Source organism: Micropterus dolomieu, linkage group LG11 (assembly GCF_021292245.1).
Source record: "Micropterus dolomieu isolate WLL.071019.BEF.003 ecotype Adirondacks linkage group LG11, ASM2129224v1, whole genome shotgun sequence".
NCBI lineage: Eukaryota > Metazoa > Chordata > Actinopteri > Centrarchiformes > Centrarchidae > Micropterus > Micropterus dolomieu.
In genome coordinates this window covers 10,427,106-10,453,570 of record NC_060160.1, presented here as the reverse complement: position 1 = coordinate 10,453,570, position 26,465 = coordinate 10,427,106, and the positions used below count along the sequence as shown (strand labels likewise).

Sequence of the window (26,465 nt, the reverse complement as noted above, 5' to 3'; positions counted from 1 at the left end):
ATAGATTCTACAGATCCTGAAACAATAAAATGATTCTGATAATTAAAATGTTTGTGCAATTATTTATGTGGACAATTCACAAGAAATGTAGGATACTATAATATTTAAGAGTATAATTCACAAATGTTTTGTTGCAATATATGCACTGTAATAAACAGGTTATTACTTGACTACTTACAATTTCTTTCCACGGTTCTTCTGTAGGACAGCCTCCAGATACTGCCCAAACTTCTCTTACATGGGCAATGCTTCTCCTTGTTTAGAAAGCTTGCCCGGACGTAGCTCAAAAAGCCACAAAGTCTAACGAGCTTGCGTCTTACATCTGCCGATGTGGTCGAACTTTTGAGAGTTTGTTGAAGTTTTGAGCTCTTGCTTGCGCGCTGACTTTCTTTGTGTGTGGGGGTTGCTGAGCCCAGCCCTCGGTTAAAAACACAGCAGAGAACAGAAGCGGCGCCTAAATGACACCAAAACACAACAGTGTATTTTTTTTTCTTTTTTTTTTTTTTGTCCATGGAAAAAACACTTATAATGCTAGGGAAAATGCAGATTTTTTTTATAAATTGCATCCACATTTTGTCCAGTTCCACGTTTTACAGTTTATTCCATTTGTATTATAAAATTCCGTGATTCCATCCGTGTTTTCTGCGTCCCAGAAATCATAGACCTCTACATAATTACGTACCAACTGAAGTCCACGGTGACATCTTAAAATTGCTTGTAAATCAGAAAAAAGCAGCAAATTCTCACATTTAAGAAGATGGAACAATGCTTGAAAAATGATGTAAATGATAAATTCTTAGTCAAAATAGTTTTAACAACTAATCCATTTATCTGCTAAAAATGTTTCAGTTCTAGATTGATATAAGAGCTACTGCTGCTTGAAACATGTAGTGTTTTTCTAATTCAGGTCCACCCTGCCCATGTCTCTCTCCCTTCCTGGCAGGGTTTACAATATGGCCAGGGTGCACTGCCAAAATAGCTATGTCTCGACAAAACAGTTATGAGGTTTGGTTCCATTTCATGCCAGTCACAGGCAGGAAGTTTCCAAACTAAGAATACAGTGAGGGTGAATGTTAGGGTTAGTTTTGCAGGTGAAAGCTACAACAACCTCAAGCTTACCTCTGCCAGGGCTGCAGCAGTGCCCACAGTTTGGCTGCCTGTCACTGAGGGCCATATCAGGCCATACCACCAGCTTCCTGCTCCACAGACCAGTGGTTTGCCTCTACTTGGTCAAAACACAGTGGGCCAAGAGCTGTGGCCTTTGCTGCATCGGGTAAATGAACTGCTGGAGCGAGCGAACGGTCAGTAAAGTGAGATGGAAGGGCAAACACTTTAGGGTTTCTCAAAGTGCTGACCGTGGTAAACTGTAAGCTCCCACTCAAGCTGTCAGTGTACGAGTTGGCATTCACTTTTCATGAAACTGTGGGTTTCACATGAAGTATGAGGGACAGAATGCTTGGTGATTAGTAAAAATTAATCCTAACAATGACTTCAGAGAGGCATTTTTGGTCCTCAGAAAATTTGTCAAGCACAGTTTTTAAGAAAGGGGTCGAACTGGGGCAAAAGTTGGATTAACAGCCAAAACGGATGGCTTGGTAGCACGCCATCCCAGGCAGAAGTTTAATGTACATTCGTTTGCCAAGTCCTCATTGATGGAGTTGTTCTTGTTGATCCTTCCCGTCTCAGCAGTTACCAGGTTAAGACATCCTTCAGAGGAACAGTGTGATTGAACTAGGAAGAGGATCAAGGGTTAGGCTCAGATCTTTTGCTGACCTTCCTTCTCTTGCCAAGCTGTCTTATTTTGATCATATATGGCAATAGGGATCTTCAAGCTCGACTCCTCAGTGGTTGAGTGTGTGCGTGTGTGCGTGCCAGTGAATGTGAAGCAATGTAGATGGTCAGTTATTACTGAAATCCTCTTTATCATGGTCAGTCACACATTTTAATATGGAAATTATTGAGACAGGCCTTTGCAGTATTTGAGAGTTTAGAAATCTGATTGTGATGTTTTTGATATATATTTCATATATAAAGAAATGGCATAAGCATAGTTTAAAAATGAGGTGACCAAGATATGTACTGAGTTGGATATTTTTACTGTTGAAAATAAACTTCTCTGGCGGGAAAAACTAGGGCTGTTCAATAAAACAATAATGATAATTATAACGATATAATTTCTCAATAACAATATAACAAATGTTCAATAAATCTTCAATACATGTTTGATTCAATTTATATATTGTTTTTAATGTTCTACTTCAGATTTGTTAACTGATCCACTGTTTGACATCAAGTGTTCTGCCCATAAAGAATTGTTTAAAACCCCAATTAACCATCTGGTTTCTTCAACTTTCACTCAGGAGCAAAAATCAGCCTATAAACTTCAAAGAAATAAGTATTTGACATTTATCGTGATAATTATTGTTGTCGAATGATGTGAAAAAATATTTTCTGATAACATTTTTGGCAGTATCGCCCAGCCTTAGGACAAACTATGTAATTAATGCACCGTTTCTAAATTATTTCTGTTTCTGAACTACAATTTCTTGTTTCGTATCGGTTGACATATGCACCAAAACCAATACATCTAGAACAAGCTATAAAACCAACTGCTACAACACGTAGCTGTCATTTATTCTCAGTGTAGTTTTTAAAAATAAAATAATAGATCTGAAATAGTAAATTCTTCTGCACTGATAAAGCTTCAGAGAAACACTTGTACAGCCATTTTGTCTTTTTATGAGCACATGTGGTTGTGAATGTAGTGGGAGTATTGCTGTCAATGGGAATGTTTTGCCAACCTTCATCATTCAGAAATACGCTTCCATGACTTGAAATTTTATATTAAAATTAAAGCGTGAAAGTAATGTGTTCTCTTTGGTTAAAATGCTTCATTTGATCTCATTGCTTGCAGGACTACAGCTACTAATAATACTAATACTACTGCTGCTGGAGAAAAACTATTTATCACAACCAGTGTTACCAAAAGCTTGTCCAGTTCTCTCCTGAGTATCTTTAAGGCCAGGTACATTTAACTCTAGAAACAGGGAGGCTCAGTACTACAGTGGTGAAGGCCAGAATTTCTCTTCCTTTAATTTGATTTTGTGCGGGAGGGGCCGTCGCATGCTTTTTTATTAGAAAGTTGAGAGAGGCACACAGTAAAGGTCCCGTGCCAGACTCAAACAGGGGATGTTGCAGTTCATGGTCAGTGCCTTAAACTCTTTGGCCTTCAGGGTGCAAGGGTTAAGGGAGTGCAAACTCCCTTAAAAAAATCTCAGAGTTTTGTGAGTTGTTGAGTTAGGGGAAACTATATTTGTTGTGAAACGCTGTCTACTATAAAATCATTATTATTGATCCCCTCTTGTAAATTCAGGAAATGTAATGCATGACGTTATTCCTTTCTTTGTATACAGTGTCAGTTTGTCCCGGGGTGTTGCAGTACTGGCGTGAAAGCTGCTCCGTCACTAAACAGCAGATCAGCTGCTTATCAGGACTTGATTTCAGTGGAACTTTCTGTTGCTGCAGCAGAAACGTTCATTAAAAGATGCATTTTTGAATGCAGTATTTATTGTCTTGACTGTTAATTAGCACATGCCTTTAACAACCTCAGGTTTAATTTAAAGGCTAATAGCTAAATGAGAGGCATTGTCATTTTGCCATTCATAATCCGAATAGTCGATGATTCGTTTCAATAATCAATAGATTAATCGACTATCATAGTTGTTAGTTGCAGCCCTAATTTTAACATTACACTGCACAAGTATAAAATGTGATGTCTCTTTAAGTCATTCATTAATCTTGAAGTCACAGGGAAGGAAGTACAAACAGTATGTTCTCCATCACAAAACATAGCCAGTGCCTCCATCCAGACGACTCCCCTCTCAGCTAGTTTTCTGTAAATGCTCTGGCAGCCAACCTCAGCCAGCCTTGCACACACTCTTTGTCTCTCTCTGCCACATGCAGTGTTTTATACTGTTGCTCATATTGCTCACAAGTGCTCAGATAAACACACATGTTCTTAAATGGGGCCATGGCTGCTTCTCCGGAGATATGGTGGTGAAGGAGGCTACATGGTGACTGTCCCACATACCACTGCTACCCCAGTCCCCAGACAGGACGGGGACCGGCCTGCCTCTCTGTTCACTGCCAGTATCTTCAGCTTCTCTGTGCTGACAGGATGACATGTTCATTCCTGTTTACTCCCACCAGCTGCTGCGTACAGTAAAGCCCACACGTTGCTGTGATCGTTTCAATTTCTGTCACTTCATCTTTCAGTTTCAAGTTAGATTTGGAATAATAGACCGTGCTTACGCTTGTCAGTTTTTTGGAGGATGTTAGGGCTTGCTACGTGGTGAATTGTGTGAAAACTTGTGAATTCTGTTGCGAACACCTAATGCAGACAGGTTTAAATGAGTGCACAGGAGATGTGTAATAAACGTGTTCTGCCCATGTGTGGCCATGGAGTGATGATATCTCATTGAACCTCCATAATGAGATTCCCTAAAATAAGAGCAGTGTCTTAAGAAATAATGTCAACATCTAGGACTTTGCTGGTTTTAGTTTGACATGGTGTATATTGCAGACTGAAATACTGCTGCTTGCTACAAATCTTTTGTATAGCCTGTATTTGATTTTTCTTTTTTGCTCACCCACACCCACTCGAGCAGAACAGCACTCGGCGCATACTCACTGGTGAACAGACAAAGCCGTCCTAAGGTGGTCAAATGAAGGTGTGCGAGTGTGCGTACAATGATGTCCAGTGCATGCTAAAGCATGTATATTCACTTTACAGACACCCACACATAGAGCACTCCGCAGATGCAGAGACAGTCGCACAAAGCAGTACTGGTGTGCTCAGAACCTAACAGCAAGCAGCACATGTTGGAAAGCTGCAGTAGAGCTGAGAGAGAGACAGTGCTCTTTCTTTTGTCTCTACTCTTTGTTGCTGGAGTCCTGTACTGTATGCAAGGCCCATGCCATTGCAGAAAAAAGTAAGAAAATGGGCCATCACAGTGAAGGTAACATCCGTGCCTTGAGGTTGACCACAGGATCCGTGTCCACAGTTGGTTAAGCAGCTGGGGTGTGTGTGTGTGTGTGTGTGTGTGTGTGTGTGGTGTAGCTCCGGGCTGCCTTGGCTCAATCCCTTTCCTTTGTACGCCTGAAAGAGGCCAGTTTCCAAGATGAATTTACTGAAAGATTGAGACCCACACTACATTTTGGTTAGCCTTGTGACTGCCTGATTCATATTGTATCTTTCCAGGGCGCTGATAAAAAGGCGAACACCTGGCTGATGCCAGCTTTGAGGTTTGGATAATACTTTAACCTCTGCTGCATCTATGCAAATTTCTTTGCTCTGCTGAGATTGGATTGCCACGCGCTGCCTGAAGGAAGAGTTCATAAACCCAGATAAGCAAACACTTTTCATACCAATGGACCGTTATATTTGTGTGTATTTGCATGCAGGTTAGCCATGATGCTGATAATCCCCATCTCTTGTTCATGGAAAGCTGTGACGGGCATTGCATAGGGAAGCCGGGGTTAGCACAAATGGGCCTTGCTTGTGCATGTGGCCTTTAGTGGCCACCCCTGCCTGCATGTGAAGCACAATGGAAGAATTATAGGATATGAGCAGACGGTGTAAACAAAACTGGTACTTTCTGTGTAGGGTTTGCATGTTCTCCCCGTGTCTGCGTGGGTTTCCTCCGGGTGCTCCAGTTTCCCCCACCATCAAAAACATGTTAGGTTTCTTCAGTCAGTGCTCTGACCATAAGATCTGAAGTTGGTCCTCAGGCGCTGCACAGCGGCTGCCCACTGCTCCCTTGAGGGATGGGTTAAATGCAGAGGATGAATATCGCAACATGTATGTGTATGTGACAAATAAAGTACATTTGACTTGATTTAATTTGGCTGTTCAGAGCAAGTTTTAATTTTGCGCTTATTGTTGTTGGGTTACCCCTGAGACTTCTAGCTCCGTTCCAAGAAACACACTGGCTCCACAAAAGACCAGTGTTGGTGTGTGGGCTGTGTAGTGTACCTTGCATTGGAGCATAAGCTAAGTGCGCGCTCTCTCTCTCACACACTCGTAGCTACCTAGAAAAGAAAGCGTTATCAAACCCAAGTAGTGTGTGAGCTATTAAAAGGTGACCTCCTTTTTTTAGGTCATTACCTAAAAAGAATGGATAGATTCTGCTTATGAATATCCAAAATTCTTGACAGAGAGGGATGCGAATGGAGAGTCATATTTCTAGCCTAAGGGAGGTTAGGAGGGGTTGCGATGAAGGGGAGGAGGGGAGAGAAAGTGTATTAGTGGGGGAGAGCTGGTGAGGGCATGTAAATGGTGGTGGCTGGTGCTAGTACAATCTGGGGAGGGGAAAAAAGGGAGGACAGAGGCTCGTAGTGTGTTGTCTGGTGAAAAGGGGACACGACAGTTACGAGAACACAGCGGAGGGAGATCTTGTGACGGGGTCACGAGAAATAAATCAGACATCAAGCTGGAGAGTGATCCCCTCGCTCCTTTGCTGAAGCAGTCTGCAGTCACTACCAGTACGCTAGTGCCGCAGCCCAATACAAAGAATACGCTATCTGTACTTAACTCTTTTTTTGTTAGCAAGACAATCACAGTTTTTATTAGGCTGGCTACCTTGTAGGCACCAGTCTGTAGAATTCACTGCAATGCATTGATTCACCCTGGAGAAAGTATAAAGATAAAAGGGGTTTTTGCTGAATCACATGAGTCTATCCAGTCTATGTTCTCCAAAATTGGACATTTTTTTGAAAGAGCAGATGGAGGAGGGTCGTTTCCCCGTATGGACACAGTGTTTAAGCCCAAATGTTGTATCTGAGATTAAGGCATTTCTCCCTGCATCAGTTGAGAGGCCGCTATGTCTCCCAACATTTTTACTGTCCGTGGCGTTAGGAACCCTCTGGCACTGACCTCAGACCGGCTCCCAAAAGATTCTGGTGGAGCCGAGGCCCTTTATTCTCTGGTGCACCAAAAAGATGAAGAGCACAGAGCGAGCCTGAGGGGCTCAGAGTTATATTTACTGTCTGCTACGAGAGAGAGAGAGAGGGCGGATGGGAGGGGTTAAAAAAGAAAAAGGAAAAAAAACACAGGAATGAAAAAGAGAGGGAGACAGAGGAGGGGTTGCTATGGTAACGGAAATATGGCTGCTCTTCAAAAACCTTGAATGTAGGTGGTGGTGAGATGAGTGTGTTTTTTTTCCCTCCTCGTCTTTCCCTTTCAGTTTTGCAGATATTATGGATGTGCTGGATCCCTTTTGATTTCACTGAGGACTGAAATGCCATCAGCGTGTGTGTGGCCTGAGGGTAGAAGGCTAGTGTGAAATGTGGGTTAGGCCCAACAGCCCCCCTGCCCCCAGCAAATAGGGGTTTATTTGGCAGTCACTGTAAGTCTTCAAAAAAAAAAATAGTTTGCCCCCCCCCCCCCCCCCCATGAATGTTTCCAAGTGTGTGCCTATAATCCAGAGCCCTTTCTTAGGACTCCTTACCATATGTGTAAATCTGGAAAATTTACACTACTTGAAATATTGCGATGATCTTACAGCCAGACCTGGACTCAGGAGGGCAGTGGAGGAACAGTGAAGGAATGCAGCCTTTTGACATTGACCCCGGCTGTCACCTTTAGGCAGTATACATCCTCATGTAGGCCAAGTTGTCTTAATCATCTTTATTAAATTAGCTTGCATTATCCCCTCACCCCCCGCTCATCTCCCCTCTTCTCCCTGGAAACATTTTTGAGTCGTAAAAACTGTGTGATAACATCCTGACGTCGGACAAAGATGCTTTGACATGTTAGCAGTTAATAAACTTGGAATTTCAATAGAACGATTTCATAATGCGCAAAACTTTACTTAGACAGGCATCTCATCGAGTTTTGAGAGAAGTATTAGATTATTAGATTGGCTTGATTTGCCTTGCTTATTGATGAACAGAAATGAATAAATCTTAATTCAGCAGGCTGCAGCCTGTTGTTGGATCTTTTCAACTTGCATCAATGTTTTCAGTCATTTTTGTGGATCATCTGTCACAGGTCAAAGATTTGGGTTGGCTTGTCATCTTGGCACAAATGAGGAGCCTCATTTCAAAATGAGTTATCCACGAATTAGAATGGACTAGTTTAATAGGAGAGGCAATATGAATAAAATTCTGATCACAGTATATTGGTGCTGAACGATTTAGAAAAAATATCAAATTTTGGTCAATGCGGCATATTACCTGAAAAGTCATGGTACTAGATCACATTGTTGTAAAGTAATATAAAAATTCAGCATTACTATAAAGCGGTCCTGTTCATGGATTTTCATTACATTGCCTACAAATGGTCTGAGACATCCAGAGATATTAAGGGGAAAGATACACAACGCTATGTCAAAACTCTGGCAGTATATAACGTGACATCACCCAACCCTAGTGTCTAACTGTGGGCTTTTGTTGTCTATTATAAATGTAATTCAGAAATAGTTGTATCATTAGAAACACTGTCCTAGTGCTTCTGTTGCAATTGCGACTTTTGATGTACTAGTTAAAAAAGCGAGAGCTATAGAAAAGTCTCTGTCCTCACTCCCCTTTCATCTGTCACTTGCTGCATAGATACATGACTATAATTGGAAAGTGGCCAGAGACTTGATACTATAGGTTTATGAAGAATGCCATTTTATGTTAGATGTTTTCCCTTGACTCCATCTCCTTTTGTGAGGCAGACAGTGTCCAGTGAAGGTGAAGCAAAAATTTGTTTTTATCTGAATATAAAACCCCAACACAAGATGTCTCAGCAACATTGCTCATGTCCATGAGCATGTGATGCACCTTAGAATAGCTTAAAACTGCAGGGTTTTCCCAGTTTAATGTGAGCTTTAGATTAATATTTTGCTGTTGGTCGGGGGGTTTGGGGGTCCCCCCCAAGAAAATGTTATGTTTTCCAATGATAAATTTGTAATTTCACATCATATTGGGCCATTATTTTCACCATATCTCTGAACAAATAGTTGGAAAAGCTAGAGCAGGTAATAAATAAACAACACCCAAAGATCAGTCTACTGGAGGAACTACAACCTTTAGATCTGGAGAAACTAATTTGGTTGGTTCTGTTGCTCCACAGTGATTTTACATTGATGGCACAGCATGTTTAGGGCAACGGCAGGAAAACCCTGTTAATATGACCTCAGAATCATTATAGATACGACTGTTCATGTTTGCCTTTTGTGTCTTCATTTTACAGCTTCTGACATTTATCTGTAGACATTAATATAAAAAATAGGCAACATGAGAAACCTCCTCCCTTCTGAGGTGCATTTTATTTGCACATTAAAATCCAAAAAGAAATGTCTCCTCTGTAGCTTATAAGGACTAGTTTGCATCATTAATTAGCTTTACTAACCTCAGCTCCTCCAGTCACCTCTGTCCTTTCTTTTCCAAAACCACTTTTTCAGACTGAAAACTGAAAAATAATTGAATCAGTCTGTACAGGACAGAGCTGCAGGCTACGTCAGTTTAGTCTGTTTGTACCTGATTTTCTCAACATTGAACAAGTAGGCAGTAATAAAATACAGCTTCCAGGTACTTTCTGTAAATTGAGCTAATGTTAAGTTACATAGCAGCTGTGTAGCTGCTGTAGAAGCTTTCCTGCTCAGCTGCACAGTCTGAAGGGGAGGGGATATGTTAGCTAACTTAGCGCTAACCGGCTTCACTTTTCCAGCTGGTGGGAAACGACAGACTTTTCTTGGTCTTGAGAAGCTAACACACTGTAACAGACACCGCACATTTACTGCCAGAATATTTTCCTCCGCTCGCGTTCACCGTCACTTTCTGCTGCTCGGATAATCAAACACTCGCTACGCACCTCCTGATTCAGAGTTACGCTGCTCTTATAATCTGTCACGTATGTTCTGCCTAGAACGAGGAGAGGAAGTGAGCCGAGCATTGAGTGCTACCGTGCTCGCACAGTGTGCGAGTGAAAACATTTTTGCGCATAGTTTAATGATCGTGGGACATTTTTAGTAGCCACCGCTCCTGAATGTATATAGGGGAAACACTGGTGTCTCACCTCACCCTCCTCTCACCTTCCTCCCATTCTCTTGGTATCATCAATGAATGAATGTAATTGTGTACTGTGTGTAGACTATTAGGCAAACAAAACTGAAAACTGCCAGAAACAAAACTGTGTATGTCACCTCTTGTCTCCTGTTTCTTGATCTCTTGGACTAACATTATTAATATTCTGGATGTGATAACAGGCCAGGCCATAGGTTGCTTTGCCATCTGTGCCAACAACATAACTTTGCTAACTCCATGTCTGTGTCCTGTTCAGGTACAGGAGAAAGTGGCAAGAGCACCTTCATCAAGCAGATGAGGATCATTCATGGAGCCGGGTACTCAGACGAGGATAAGAGGGGCTTCATCCGGCTTGTTTACCAAAACATCTTCACCTCCATGCAGTCCATGATCCGCGCCACTGAGACCCTTAAGATCCCCTACAAATTTGAACAGAATCGGGTAAGGACTGACCCATGGACGCTAACCTCCCAGCTAGACCAACTGCATGTTTTCCTAGGAAAAATCTATCGGGCGCATAAGAAGTGATACATTTAGTTTGTCCAGCAGAAACATTATCTTTGGAAATAGGTGAATATGTGGATGGTTTGGATCAGCCACCAGGTCCAAACAGACAGTGAAAAAAGTTACATACAGATTCTCTCAGATATCTTTGGCTGAATTAATGATGAAAATTGATGAATCTGGTAGCTTTTTTGCTCTTTTTATATCTGCCCCATTGTCTCTCATTTCCCTTCCCTGTTCATCATTATCCTACATCTCAATTTTCTCTTCTCTTTATCTCACCTTTCCCCCCTTGCCTCCGTCTTCCCAGTCTAACGCCATGCTTGTGAAGGAGGTGGACATCGAGAAGATCAATGGGTTTGACCATCCCTACATTGTGGCTATAAAAAGCCTGTGGGCTGACCCAGGGATCCAAGAGGCCTATGACCGCCGCAGAGAGTACCAGCTCTCTGACTCCACTAAATAGTACGTCTGTCTGTCTCTCTTTCTATGTGTGTTTGTGTCTCTATGTGGAGACATCAGGTATGATCTCTGTCTGGGATTTAAGAATAGTATTTGTGTGACTGTGTGTGAGTGTGCTTAGGTAATTTTTCTGAATGTATGTCTGTGATGCTCGTTTGGGATTCAGTAGATTGAATCTGGTAGATAACCGCTTTTAGAAAATTCTGAATTTTTAAGGATTTGATTGGTATCCTGACCCTCTAATGTGTGCGTTGTCTCCAGAGAGCAAGACTCCGGTTTTCAAAATAATTAGGGTGTGTTGAGATGTGTGTTTGGTGGGCTGTGTATGTGTGTTCTCTGTGTAATTACCTTGTTGGTTTTGTAATATATGCTGGGCAGGGCAGCATATTATCCTTTTGTCCAGTTGCTTTTTCACAATTCATTAGTCACAGGTGCAAGAGCCATTTAAAAACTATTCTGATTTAATTTCTTTTGTAATAATATGTGACCCCAAGCTTAATGGCCAAAGTCACTTGAGTCACTTTCTAGACCCCTGGTTGTGAACTCACTGTAGTACAATTAAATGCTGTTTAGAGTCGGCATGCATGCTTGCTATGTTGCCAATATGAATGCTATGGTAAATATGTAAGCTATGTACTTGTGTTGTACAGGTGTGTGTGTGTGTGTGTGTGTGTGTGTGTGAAAGATAAGAAAGTAATTTAAATGTCTATTTCAGTGTTATCCAAAGTCTTGTAATGTATATCTCCAGTTACCTTAGCGATATAGACCGAGTGACTGCAGAGGGATACGTTCCCACCCAGCAGGATGTGCTGAGGGTCCGTGTTCCCACCACGGGTATAATAGAGTACCCATTTGATCTGGAGAACGTGATCTTCAGGTACCCCCATGGCACCTGGACCGCAGCATCACTGTAGCTAGAGGACAAAAACCACTGACTACTGTCAGGATATTAACAGTTTTTTTTTTTAAAACAAAAAAATTCATTACCAGATGATTTGTATACAAAGGTTACTTTCTCAGTGCAATAATGACAGTTACAAAATTGTAAATGCCCTCACATTACTATGGTGAAAGCACATGTTACTTGGCAAGAGCCCATTTGCCTGAATAGATCCAGTTGTCCTATGGAGAAAAATAAAGATTATGTTGTGTTTAGATCAAATGAGCCTGAAGGCAACATTGGTTAACCTGATTAGATACCAGTGGTTTGTGTTCAGAATTGTGCTGAGGTTCCGTCAGGATAAAAACTAAAGGCCCTTTCAGACACACCGCTATTTGAGCAGCGCGCTGTGCTTGACACAGCAAAAAGCCACCATGGTGTGGCGCAAGCTATTAGAAATAATGGGTTTCAGAGCGCAATGGTGCCGTTGTGGTGTCTGAAAGAGCCTTAAGGCCGGACATACTGCACTGAAGCATGTGGGGAGCAGCCATTAAATACCAGATAAAGAAGGATTAGACAGTGATGTCAAAGATTCTCCAGGAAGTCATTATAAAATCAGTGAGGCAATTGGGAACAGTTAAAAATACATAAAATGTAAACCTTTTAAGTTGATTTTCAAATTGAAACACCTGTGGGGTGGGGGGGGGGAGTAGGAAATGTATTTCCTGCTATCCTTGATGTCATACTTGTCCGAACCTTCTTTATCTAACCCAGGTGCTGCTGTCTCTGCTGCTGAAGTCACTGCTGCTACGGTCACTGATGCCACCTCACTGTCTACAGCATAATCCACAAACTACTTGACCTCACTGCAAATTGCTGTCAATTAAAAAGAGAGTCTATTAAACAAAGCTACACTTCAGTTAACAGCTAATCTCAAAAGTCTTATGTTGGTTTATGGACAGAGTGTTGGTGGAACAGCGACACTAACACCCTTTTGTTTCTGAAATGTGGCCTTTTCTGTGAAGCCTCCTCAACAGGACTGATCCACACTTCCTGGAATTGCAGGGGGGTTGCGGTAATTGCCTGTCACGCTTTATATAACTGTTTTCCTGTCTTTTTTTTTTTCTCTTTTTCCGACTGGCCTGCCTGTAGTTATCTTTCCGATCTGGATCGTATTGCAGATTCCAACTATCTTCCCACTCAGCAGGATGTGCTCAGGGTGCGCATCCCCACTACAGGAATCATAGAGTACCCATTCGACTTGCAAAGCATCATTTTCAGGTAGAAAGACGCCTGTTTTGGCTCAGTCCCTCTTTATGTTGACATCATTAACCCATACGCCATGTGTTTTTGTCCAAAGCTCCAAATGAACAATGTTTTTTGTCTTCCCATTAAAGGAAAGAACTTGTAACCCATGACTTTTAATTTATGCATTTGACTTAAGTATCTGTGTTCCATTCTTAAACGCTTCCCTCCGATCAGAATTTAAAGTCATTACCATTTTTTAGTGTCAAAGTCCTACTCTTTCTTTTACCTCCTGCCACCGACAGCAGTTATACACACATAACACAACCCCCTAATGAACACAAAGTCCTACATTCTGGTGCCCGGTCTCTGTAAATGGGTCAGCTCCTCTCTTCTTTCTCCTCTCCTCCTTTCCTCTCCGGCTGGCAGAAGAAACGAGGTCGTCCTCTCCGTGGTGGAGGAATGTTATTTTGGGCAGCAGGTCCTGCAGGGCCTATATTGGCCCTGGGTCTCTGTGGACCACAGTGGACTGGGCCACCACCAGGGGGCAGCCTTGCATTGTGAATTATAATAGATTTGTGCAGCTTCCTCAGAGACCTTGAGACACCAGGTCTGGAGGCTTGCAACTGTGCGTCCAGAGGTGTAGCTAAGTACACAAAGTTAAGTGTTAAATTTTACTGATTCCATTTATATAAAGGTTTCCTTACAGGAAAGATATTACTATATCAGTTGTCGCTAATGAAGGCTTAATGAAACTGGGACCTAAACTCCCTGACGATTGAAGGGTGACCTTGCCAAGGTGAAGCTTAGGAAGCTGAAACCTTAATTAGGATCCACACATGTATCAGTCAGGATTGCTTTTCACGAATGCTTCAGCGAAAGTGCTGAAGTCAAAGTTTTTCTAGGTTATATGTATTAGTTTGTCTCCCAAGAAATTAAATATCGTACTTCTTGATGCAATTTCCTCAGCTTGTAGCTTCTCATTAGGTTACATAGGAGGCGTCCTTCTACCATGAAAAGGATCTCACCATCAGAGGTGCCCCCTGTATTTTTCATCAACATTTCAACTCTGCCTCCTGTCCTCTGTCTGTCTATCTTTTGTCCCTGAGCCCCCTTTCATTTCTTCTTCTGCCCTTCATTTTATGTTCTTCCTGTTTCCCCATTTGTCTTCTCAAAGCGCATTTCAAAACATCACAGTTGTGTTTGTGCGGTGCTTTATCACACACACACCAGGGAAGGTTGAGAAAGCTGTCTGGTAGATAAATTAATGCCTCGTGACCCTCCACTTTCACCGCACCACATAAACCGAAGTACAGATTGATCTAGTATCAGATGTAGTTGTGTGACCAGATGAATGCTACTCAGTTTAAGAACTCCAGTAAGGTTTTTCCTTCAAGAATACCTATTTCCTACAAAGACTGTTGGAATGCACAACCCAATATAACAGTTGCTCTCAATCTTTTTCTGTCCCCTACCCAACACATGTAAATGGATTAAATTCCTTATCAATCATTAATAATATTTGGGGAGCAACAAATAAAAAAAGGATCCCTGTTGATTGAAATAAAAGAAATGATTTAGGTCAGCACGATGGCACGAAAACTATTTATTTCCCTACATAAATCATATTCATTAAGATTAGCTCCACTCCATTTTTTCCCCTGGTCATTATCAACCATCCATATCGGTTGATAGTAACTGGTTGTTTTATATATCACACCTTTCTGGACTTTTGATAAACCGTGAAAATAACACAATTTCCTAAACTGAGTGGCATTGGTATTTAAAACTGATCCTAGATCTGTCTTAAACAGTAAGCTTTCATCTTTGTGGCGGCATGCATGACTCGCTTACTTAACAAGGACAAAAGCATATTCACACTGCACATTTGTTTCTTATTTGTTTAGTTTTCTTGACAAATATAGAGATCTGCACGTTTTCCCTGAGATGCTTTAAAGGTCATGGCCAAGAAGTTGTAAATTTGATTAATCTTCTTCTTAAGGTTTTGAATCTATCAGGTGTGTGTTTTTCTGTTACAAATGAGCAGGACCCCAAATAACTCTTCCTATGTCTCCTGAAATGATAGTAAAAATATGCTTTCACGAGTCGCAGGGTGCTGAATTTTTTTAAGGAAGACATACACCAGAGAATTTGTTTAAGACAAAACTGACCATTATAGTGTTATATACTCCTTATTTTGTACAAAACAGCATAATTCAGTATATTTGTTATGTAATTGAATAAACAGGGTTCACAACTTGGTGCCTTGAGTAAATCTATCTTGATGGATTCAAAACATTCCTTAAGAAACACCAAAGTAGTACAGTAGACCAGTGGTTCTCAAAGTTTTTCACATTAAGGACCCCTAAACTGACACAAATTAGACCATGGACCCCCATTTGATAGTTTTGTTCTTAGATATTTTAGTATAGAAAGTGTATGAAACCTATAACCAAAATATTCATACATTCTGTCATTGTGTTACTGCATTGAATTATAGTGAGAATAAATGGTTCCCCTTTTTGCTGGGGACTCCCTGGAGCGCTCTCAATGACCCCAGGGCGTCCCCACACCCCACTTTGAGAACCACCGCAGTAGACAATACAAATTTGAACTGTTGTCCTGTTAAAACTCTGAGCACTTTTAGTCAGTGATCTCGAAATAGATCACTGAACATGAACTAGGCCAGCAAGAGATATATGCTAATGTTTTTCTCGTTCTTGCTTCTACACTCGTTGTCCCCCTCTTCACCTTCATCCTGCCGTCAGGATGGTGGATGTAGGGGGTCAGCGGTCAGAGAGGAGGAAGTGGATTCACTGCTTTGAGAATGTCACCTCCATTATGTTTCTGGTGGCACTGAGTGAGTACGACCAGGTTCTCGTGGAGTCAGACAACGAGGTAGGTGGACAAAACCACAGCTTGTTTCAAGTATTTGTTTTCCATGTTCCACTGATGCCTTTGTCTGTAGTGAAATGAAACTTAATAACACGACTGTGCTTTCTGCACCAGAACCGTATGGAGGAGAGTAAAGCTCTGTTCAGGACTATCATTACGTACCCCTGGTTTCAAAACTCCTCTGTTATCCTCTTCCTCAACAAGAAGGACCTACTAGAGGAGAAGATTGCCTACTCACACTTGGTGGACTATTTCCCTGAGTTTGATGGTGAGATCAGTGTGTGTGAGAGTGTGAGAGTATTGACTAATCTGGCCCATTGCTGATCTAGGAATGTACAGCTGGAAGTCACATCCTCCGATGATTGTACAGTATCTTAAAGTGAGTACACCCCTCACATTGTTGTAAATATTTGATTATATCTTTTCATGTAACAACACTGAAGAAATGACACTTTGCTACAATTTAAAGTGTACAGCTTAAAGCAGTGTAAATTTGCTGTCCTGTCAAAATAACACATCACACAGCCATTAATGTCTAAATCACTGGCAACAAAAGTGAGTACACCCCTAATTGTCAAAGTGTCAATATTTTGTCCGACCACCATTGTTTTCTAGCACTGCCTTAACCCACTTCGGCATGGGCTTCACCAGACTTTCACAGGTTGCCACTGGAATGACAAAGCTGGTGGATGTTAGAGACCGTGCGCTCCTCCAACTTCCGTTTGTTTGGCCAGTCCATCACCTTTACCCTTATTAGCAAGGCAGTGGTTGTCTTGGAGGTGTGTTTGGGGTTGTTATCATATTGGAATACTGCCCTGCGGCCCAGTCTCCAAAGGGAGGGGATCATGCTCTGCTTCAGTATGTCACAGTACATGTTGGCGTTCATGGTTGCCTCAGTGAACTGTAGCTCCCCAGTGCCAACAGCACTCATGCAGTCCCAGACCACTCCTACCACCGTGCTTGACTGTAGGCAAGACACAGTTGTCTTTGTACTCCACACTATAGACCTGCGCAGGACTGTTTTCTTGATCTCACTCCCGCCAGCTCCTGTTGATTTTGTGACAATTACCGCCTGCTCCCGCAACATGTGTTATTCTACTGCCCATTCATGCAACATGTGTATCCACTACTGCCTGCACCCTCAAATATTGTGACATGCAGAGTAAAAAAAAAAAAGGACACAAATGTTTGGGCTATGCTAAACGGACGGAAACCAGCGAACCAGCTGTGCAGTGAGTAAACCTTACTCCCGACACCTTAGGAGACGTAATGGCGAGTGACGTCAGTGGCCACGGAGTTTAGCTCGCTTGTCAGCGTGTCTGCCTCCCGTACTCGAGGTTGCTGGTTCGAGTCAGGCCCGTACAATACGTTCTCGGGAGCAGTCGAATGCACCCTTTTCAACTTCGTTGTTGACTCCATCTTATCAGCACTACTGCGGAACCCCCAGTATATTTTTTTAACCGCCCACTCCTGCCCGCAGCTAAGTTAAAACTGCCCATTCCATTTGTGTTGGGTCCTGCGGGATCCCAATCCCAATGCAGCTCTCTACTCCGCACCTGGTTGCTGCCACACACTCTTGACACCATCTGAACCAAATAGGTTTATTTTCGTCTCATCAGACCACAGTACATGGTTCCAGTAATCCATGTCCTTAGTCTGCTTGTCTCCTCCAATTGTTTGCGGGCTTTCTTGTGCATCATCTTCAGAAGAGGCTTCCTTCTGGGACAGCCATGCAGACCAATTTGATGGTCTGAGCACTGACGGGCGTCAGCCCCTTCAACCTCTGCAGCAATGCAGGCGGCAGTCATATGTGTATTTCCCAAAGACAACCTCTGGATATGACACTGAACATGTGCACTCATCTTCTATGGTTGACCATGGCGAGGCCTGTTCTGAGTGAAACCTGTCCTGTTGAACCGCTGTATGGCCACCGTGCTGCAGCTCAGTTTCAGGGTCTTGGCAATCTTCTTATAACCTAGGCCATCTTTATGTAGAGCAACCATTATTTTTTTCAGATCCTCAGAGAGTTCTTTGCCATGAGGTGCCATGTTGAACTTCCAGTGACCAGTATGAGGGAGTGTGAGAGCGGTAACACCAAATTTAACACACCTGCTCCCTATTCACACCTGAGACCTTGTAACACCGAGTCAAATGACACCGGGGAGGGAAAATGGCTAATTGGGCCCAGTTTGGACATTTTCACTTAGAGGTGTGCTCACTTTTGTTGCCAGCAGTTTAGACATTAATGGCGGTGTGATGTGTTATTTTGAGGGGACAGCAAATTTACACTGTTACACAAGCTGTACACTCGCTTTACATTGTAGCAAAGTGTCATTTCTTCAGTGTTTTCACATGAAAAGATATAATCAAATATTTACAAAAATGGGGTGTACTCATTTTTGTGAGATACTTTAGCTTATGTGAATGTGTTATCCAGTATTAAAAGTCTGAAATTGCTCATTGTAAGAAATCGATCTATTGTCTTATCAGTTTATTTGTCCCAGTATAACAAAGGGTATGTAATACTTAACTGTGATGGATGCAGTGGCATGATGCGTTTAAAGGAGTAGTTCAACATTTTGGGAAATACAGAGGATTTATCCCACGTTCATGTCTGTGTGTTCAGTACAGAGCTTTTGCCAGGTAGCAGTTATCTCATCTTGACGTAACAACTGGCAGCTGAGGGAAACGGCTAGCCTGGTTCTCCAAAGTTTAAAAACTCAACCTAGCACCTCTAAATCTTAGCAATTAATAAGTTGTATCTTGTTTTGTTTAATTCATAGAACAGTGTTTTTTGTTTTTTTTAAATGTCAGTTTGTGGTTTTAGGGGGCATGACATGTTGAAACTGATGAACCCAGGAATCTAGCTCAAGCGTGGGCTGCTCTTTATGGTCAGTGAGCACAAGTTTTATTCTAGATGGATGTCTGTGTACAAGTATGATGGTGCCAGACCTGTAAAGCACACTGTGAAGACAAGACATTTCTAACACAAAGGTTATTCAGACTGCTTTACATTGACTGTTGCTTGTCAACAAATAGTAACAGCAGGAAACTCCCACTAAAACCGCATATTATTCCTGTTTTTGTATGAATTTTAAAAAATGTGTTACAGTGTGTTAATTAGTGAGATTCGGAGCTTAAAGCTGCAGTCGGCAACAATTGCTGTCGACACAATGGTTTTGGGCCCAGGGCAGAGTGCCCCAGGCTTCAGAGGCAGCTGCGGCAATGTCTAACAGAGGGATTAGAGGCTAGTACACCACTGACCCCCCTCAAAAGTTATTCTCCACTGTTTGTCATTACGCCTCTTTGCTACTTGTCAATACAAGCGCCATAGCATCAAACACGCTGAGCTCTGTGTGGAGCCGGGATGTGATCACACATGTGTTTTCTATATGCTGGGGCAGGAGGGATAGGCAGTTCTTTCATTGCTGGTAGACATTGTGTTTGCAAAATTTCTGAAGACATTGAGCTTGACTGAGTGAGAGAGCTTGTCGAGGAGGGGTTCTGCACGGAGTGAGCAGTGATTGAGACTGCTGCCGGCTCTGGTTGGTTGTTTTCACTCAGGAGAAGGAGCGGGGGATTCTTACAAATGGTTTTAGGAGCATGAGGATGAGCCAGAGGAACTGGATTTTTTTTATTTACAGGTTATCTGCCTCATGTACTGTTGTTAAGATATTGTGGCAGTTTTAGCAAATATGAAGAAATAAGAACTCCCTACTCCTGCTTTAAGATTAGCTGCTGCTACAAGCTAACGCTATTGTTATTTCTACACAGGTGGAAGGGAGAGTGAAACTTGGGATCATTAGAAATTACTAATTAATTAATACTACTACACTTTAGGCCAGCCATGTTTCTGTTCTACACAAGTACTCAACATGTGGTTGGTGACTCTTCCCGGTCAGCTCACTCTTATTGGCTATTTTCACACTACAGGATTTCAAGTAGTAAATATAAAACATATATATTTAGGATTCAAAATTAAGACTAAAAATCTGCAGATTATCCTCCAATGTGGGGCCCTTTTAAAGCTCCATACTCAAGGCACAGACATGATTAATCAATCGTGTCATCTGATGCTCAAAAATAAAATATAAAATTATTTCCCCAAATTGTTTCCTTATTCTTTTTAAATGACTGTTTATGTTGAGAAATATATGTCAACGCTTGCATGTGCTTGTCTGTCTCTGTATCTCAGGTCCCCAGAGAGATGCACAGGCAGCGCGGGAGTTCATCCTCAAGATGTTTGTGGACTTAAACCCAGACAGCGACAAGATCATCTACTCTCACTTCACTTGTGCCACGGACACTGAGAACATCCGCTTTGTGTTTGCAGCTGTCAAAGACACCATCCTACAGCTCAATCTCAAAGAGTACAATCTGGTGTGAGGGCTCACGTATGACGCACATCTCCCCATTGCACAAATGCGCACTTCTTTTCGGAGCGTGCACTCAACTACACATGCATAACACAGCGCCACACACACACACACACACACACACACACACACACACACACACACACACACACACACACACACACACACACACACACACACACACACAAAAACAGAACCCTTATTTTTTACAGTACATTCACAAATCCTCCCACCTCCAAACGCCACCCCTTGTCTTTCACCAAAGCTCGCCCTCTTCCTCCTCCACTCGGCAGCTTAAGTCCTTGCTCCTCCCAAAGCTGCTCCATGTGTCAGATTTGGCCCTGGCTGCTGGCTCTGGCACATTTCATCTGGCACACAAACCTTTCACACAGGCTGTACAGTGACTGAAGGGGAGTTTGGTTTCTTTGTGTGTCTGTGTGTGTGTGCGAGTATTTGGAGCAGCATTGACTAGTGAGGAGCTATGTTATGGTGAATAGCGCCATCAAACCCCTTTTGGTCCTCGGGAGTTGACCCTCACCGGTGTTAGATCAGATCCTCTGTCGTTTCCTTTCTGAGCTCCTTTCTGGTGTGGAGGGAAGTGAATACTGTACCTCCTGAAACCAACCAAGGACCAGTGAGTGGCATAAAGCTTCTTGGAACAGAGTGACATGGACAGGAAAAGCGGTCGTACACCGGACACAAGGGGACCGGGCTGAGGATTCTGTCTTCACCTCGCATCTATGAATGTACCCACCAGTGTGAGCATCGCAATCGCAAAAAAAATATATATTATGAAGTAAATGCATATGTACACACTTAAGACAAAAAGCACGAGAGGACAAGACCTAGCTAATCAAAATCTATTCGTTGAGATTTTTTAAATGTTTTTAATTATAGAAATTTGTTGCTACATCTACTTCTATTTAACAAATAATGGCTAAAAGGAATGGTGATCAGTGGTAAGAAAATCTATAAAAACAAAACAAAGACATCTAAAAAAGAAGCAACCAGTAATTTACTTTGACATAAGTATCCTTAAAGATTTCTGTGGAATTTGTTTTATGTTTCGCTTCCCTCCTCCAGATGTGTTCTGTATGGATTTACAGGGACAATCTTCCATGTGCTCCATCACAGCATCTGGCACCCCCACACCCTTATTACAAAAACACTAGTAGCGGGTGAGAGGACCCCGCTTTCGACACAGGCCCTACTCTCATTGGTGGAGGCGAATGTGGAGGGGAGGGGAATGTCATCAGTGTTCATAAGCCCATAGGGCACATCTGCAGCTCGGGCTGCAAGTAGCTTATTCAACAAAATAAAAGCTGTAAATGAAATATGCCAACACCCTGAGGTGTGATTGGAATCCATGCGGTAACATCTCTGACGTCACACCTGCGTCACTCGACCGTCCAATCAGACACACTTCCTGACGGTGACGCGGTCATCAATTCAGGATGTGCTTCTGTTTTTTTTGTTTAGTTTTTTCTTTGTTTATATAAAGATCGCTTGCAGTTGGGGGGGGGCAATGAACCTTTCACAGAAAACGCACTCTGAAGTCTGCAAACGCTGTTTGTGTATATTTGTTTGTAAATACATATACACAAAACACTCCTGTACAAAAACGCTCTGTGGTACACCATATTTGGCAAAAAACAAATGAAAAAAACAACAAAAAAAGTATCAACTTCTTTCATTAGCATACATTTTTTTTCCTATGAATTTATGGTAGTAGTGATACTGTGATTATGGATTTTGTTCAAATGAGTAATAGGACTACACAGAGCTGAGTGGGGTTGAGGAAACAATCGGCAAGGAGCAATAGTCAGAGAAAAGAGTTTCCTCCTAACCAGCCTCATGACTCCACACTACTGCAACAGCTCTGGCTCCTAAGTATACTAAGTAGGGCTGGTTTAAAAAAAAATCTTCACAGTATGATGATAAGAGGATTTTAAGAGTAATTAAAAGATTTTTTTATTTATCTAATTTATGGACCAGATTTGAAGTTGTTGATAATTTGACTGATTTTGATTCTGTCATGTTGAAGTGCTCCTTTTATCATGGCGGAGCCTACTTGAGTCTGAACTGCTGTAAAAATAACAAAAAACTAAAAAAAAAAAAAAAAACTTAACAAAATACGAATGTCTGGTATAGTAAGGACTTTATCTCTGCTTTCTATTTCTTATTGAGACATTTCCAGTTGTACTTGCCATCACATTTCCATCCATGATAATACTGTTTGGTTTTCTTTAGGAGCCCTCACATTTGTTTCATTTTAATTTTTTAAAAAGAAAAAAAACTTGTATTTCCTCTTGGTTTATAGATGCAGCGCTATAATGCATACCTAGAAAAATGTACAGTACGAACGTAGGTGGACTTTTTAAATCAGTGATTGAAGACCCACGCGGTCCATGCTTGCTGTTCGTAATTTAACACACAAATTCTGTTGTTGGTTTTTTGCATTGTTAATTTCCAGTTTTTGAGGCTTGCTTTGATAGTGCCAGTGAAGTGCAGATATACTTTTTTTTGGGTCTTTGACCTTTTTCAACAGGTGACTTATCCTTCATCGTCATTAAGGGCTAGCACAGTGCATCAGACAGCGGCGAGTGCAGGACCACAGTGAACCAAGTCATCCACTACTAATCCTTGTTGAGACTGGTATGTGTATGTGCTATAACAAGTATAGGAAAGGCATTAATGCAAAACATAAGGTGTGTGTAGAGAGTTTTCCAACACTAAGCAGTTTTCTTTATGTAATTCTTTATATATCTGGCCCTTTTTGTGAATTAAGTGGACCCAGTATCTGAGATTCTGACCTCCGTATGACCTCAGTATAGAAACATTTATCACTAAAGACACTACTACCAGGATGAGTACTGCATGCGTCCCCAAGTATTTGACTTGTAGCTGATAGCCATAAAAATCTTAATGACCATGCTTGTGGCTTTGCATGTTTTCACCCATTAACTACAAATACACTTTGTTTACCTTTTTTCCAGTTTATAAATTGATTCCCTACTTTGCATGCAGCTATTGGTTTCTGTTCATGCCAGTAAGGTTTGAAAAGTAACTTGCAGAGTCTAACCTGGATTCTGAAAGAGAATTCACACCACAGTACACATTTAGTCACCTTTTTTTATTTTTTTTTTTGTCAAGCTTGCATTATAGTGTGATAGTTACAGTGGTACTTAGTGGGCAGGAGCTCCCTTGCATTCAAAAGCTGTCATAAAATCAAACTAAGAGGACAAACATGTAATGTAAAGGACAATGTGAATTACAATATTACTAATACTAGCACGCTTTTCTTTTTTTGTCTAAATTTACAATCGGTATACCACAATACGTGGAACTTTTTTGGAATAATTACAATGTTGGGTAAGGCGAGACCAGGGACAGCTGGGGCACAGTTGGAGGTACTTTGTAACTGATGGAGGAAACACTAAATTTCATAATGACACTGACAAAGAAACTAGTTAATGTGGAAAAACACAGTTTCTTGTCCCTTTTTAAAGTTGATTTTCTTAGATGAACACAAACCAAAAGCTGCCAAAAAGATAGGGAGTCAATCTAAAAACGGAAGTGATGTTTCAAAAATGGTAAGCAGTGAGGAAAGGTTTGAACACTTGCTAAGCTGACGGGGCTAAAACATGTATTTTGTAAATCGCCAATGTAGTCCTTAACTGCCATTTTGTCTGCTGAAAATGACACTAACTTTGAGCGGAAGAAGCAGACAGCCATCAGTTAGACTGCTGTCATAAAGAGGGTCTGGACGCCAGTATTTAAGTGGAACAATGAACCCGTGGATAACCAAGTATTTATCAGTTTTGCAGTCATAGTTGTGTTAAGATTTAACTCTGTGTTGAGTGCAGCTCACTTTAATAGTGACAAACCATGTTGTATTATTAGACTTGACACTACAACTCTGGCACATGGTGACGGGCTGTTTAGTGTGCGTTTGGGCAGTGCAATGTTGCACAGTGTGTTTTTGACACATTTAATCTCAACATATATGAGCTGGAAAGAGGGAAGGGCAGTCTGTGGGGAAACCTCAGTCTCCTTTCATTCTTGTCTGTTTCGGGCAGTGATCAGTAGAAAGGCTGGGTTGTTGTTGTTGTTGTTTCACTACAACACACACTTATTTATTGCCTTGAATAGTGAAAGATGGTGTTGCGGGCCCTTTACGGTTTTCAGAGCTCTGCTCTGTGACCTTCATGGAGGCCGTGGTTGTGTGACGTCTCCTCCTGTGGGTTTGTTGGAATAAGTGGAATCAAACTTATCTTTTAGACATTGGCTTGGAGTCAGTGCATATTCCAAACTTAAATCCTCTTCCCTTTTTGTTTTTTTTTTGTTTTTTTTTTTTTAATTTTTTTTATTTCCTGTATGATAAGAAAACATTACCAGAACACTATTATTTAGGACCACTTGATTTTATTTTTCCTCACTCCAATGAAACCTGAAGGTCAGTTGTGTAGTGGTGTATAAAATGCTGTTTTTTTCTTGTCTTTATTTTGTATGTAAACCAAATGTAAATGATGTATTATACTGAGTGTGCCAACCCCGCTCTCTCTAAGTGCCAACGCTGTGGTCATCATCAAAGGACCACCTGAGATGGTCCTCCTTTTTAAATAAAACATGCCGGAGACTAAAAGGATAGATGATTAAGTACACACAAAGACTTTATTCTGTATTTAAGATTGAAGATTTAAAGGATAACCTGCTGTTTTTTAAGAAACTGTAATTATAATTGCATGTGCTGTTTATTTTGTGTTGGAAGTGAGGGCTTTGATGTTTTCATTGAAGCAGAGCCCTTGATGAAGGGGGTTCAATCAGTTGGTTATCGATTATTGATTTACATAACTCTTGCCATATTTTTTTATGTTTCATGTATTTGTTTCAACCACTGTTGCCTGATCCTCATTCAAACATGAACATGACTTATGATCATTGCCGCCTTCTAAGAGAGAAACATAATGACAAGGTATCTGTTTTAAATTGAAATAAATTTGTTCCTATACTTGCTCATGGTGTGCGTGTTGAGTGGGTTTCCTGATTTTGTATGTTTTAAGTTGTAGAAGTCTGAGGTAACTTGACATGTTTCAGAAGTCACTCAGTGTTACGAATATTACATTTTTGATGTCCAAGACGCCCCAGATGGCAAAGATCCAATATGCTGTCTATAATTATAAATCTCAAAATAAGACTAGTGGGATCTTAAAAGATCTAAAGTTTCAAATTTAACATAATTCGCAATGGGAGCATATGGTTGTATTTGTTTTGTTTTTGCTCACATGAATTTTTTTATTTTTTTTTTTCCTCAAGAAGATTCCTTTGCTCTTGTGGACCTTCATGTGGCCCCCTCTGACAGTTTCTGTGATTTCATTTGCTTATTTTTTGTATATCCTTCAAGGTGTATAATGCCATCATGCTGTAGCTGCATTTTTAAGGCTAAAGGTAGGACCAGATTATTATGACTGTTGATACTGCTCTGTGTATAACTAAGCTCTACTGACGGTGAAGATGGTCCCCTACTGGAGCCCTTGGCTGGTTATCAGTGTTTTCTCTTTTAATGTCATATTAGTATATTGTGGCTGCAGTAGAGCTGGGCAGGAGTGTAAACAAACCAAGCAGCCACCGGCCAACAAATAAATTTAAAATGTTAAAACCCTTTGTGTTTCTGGTTTAGTTAAAATAACCACCAGCACCTTCAAAAACAGAACATTTGGGGGTGCAATATTGGGTTGGGCAGCTCCTGGCTGACAGCTGGGTGGAGGAACATGTTCAGGTTTTTGAAGGCGCTATAAATAATGTTATTAGATGTCATTACAAAATCATGGTGTTTTCGTCTTCAAACTATGTATAGGATTTGAAATGTTCTGATTTAAGCAACTCGTGGTGGTAGTATAATGAAGGCAAAATGTGACACAGATGTCTCCCCAACCCCAACAAATGCCACCTGGGGATCCTGACAATAAATGGCGAAGAACAACACACAAACTGCACCAGTTGTCATTGTCTCCTTCTCTATAAACCAAAAC

The 26,465-nt window shown here is 41.4% G+C and overlaps 1 protein-coding gene across 2 annotated transcripts in view; it reads left to right on the top strand.

Annotated features, from left to right (window-relative positions):
* Nucleotides 1–25,449, top strand: part of LOC123978482 (guanine nucleotide-binding protein G(q) subunit alpha) — a 28,501-nt gene extending 3,052 nt beyond the window's left edge. Inside the window, exons 2-7 of one of the 2 annotated variants that reach the window (XM_046061710.1) lie at nt 10,328–10,512; nt 10,886–11,040; nt 13,070–13,198; nt 15,931–16,060; nt 16,172–16,325; nt 20,253–25,449. In XM_046061710.1, the coding sequence (XP_045917666.1) occupies nt 10,328–10,512; nt 10,886–11,040; nt 13,070–13,198; nt 15,931–16,060; nt 16,172–16,325; nt 20,253–20,443 (944 nt within the window). In that variant the 3' untranslated portion in view covers nt 20,444–25,449. Of the gene's footprint in view, nt 1–10,327; nt 10,513–10,885; nt 11,041–11,785; nt 11,915–13,069; nt 13,199–15,930; nt 16,061–16,171; nt 16,326–20,252 lie in introns of both variants that reach the window. The other variant, XM_046061712.1, reaches the window with a different exon arrangement.
* The last annotated feature ends 1,016 nt before the right edge of the window (nt 25,450–26,465 follow it).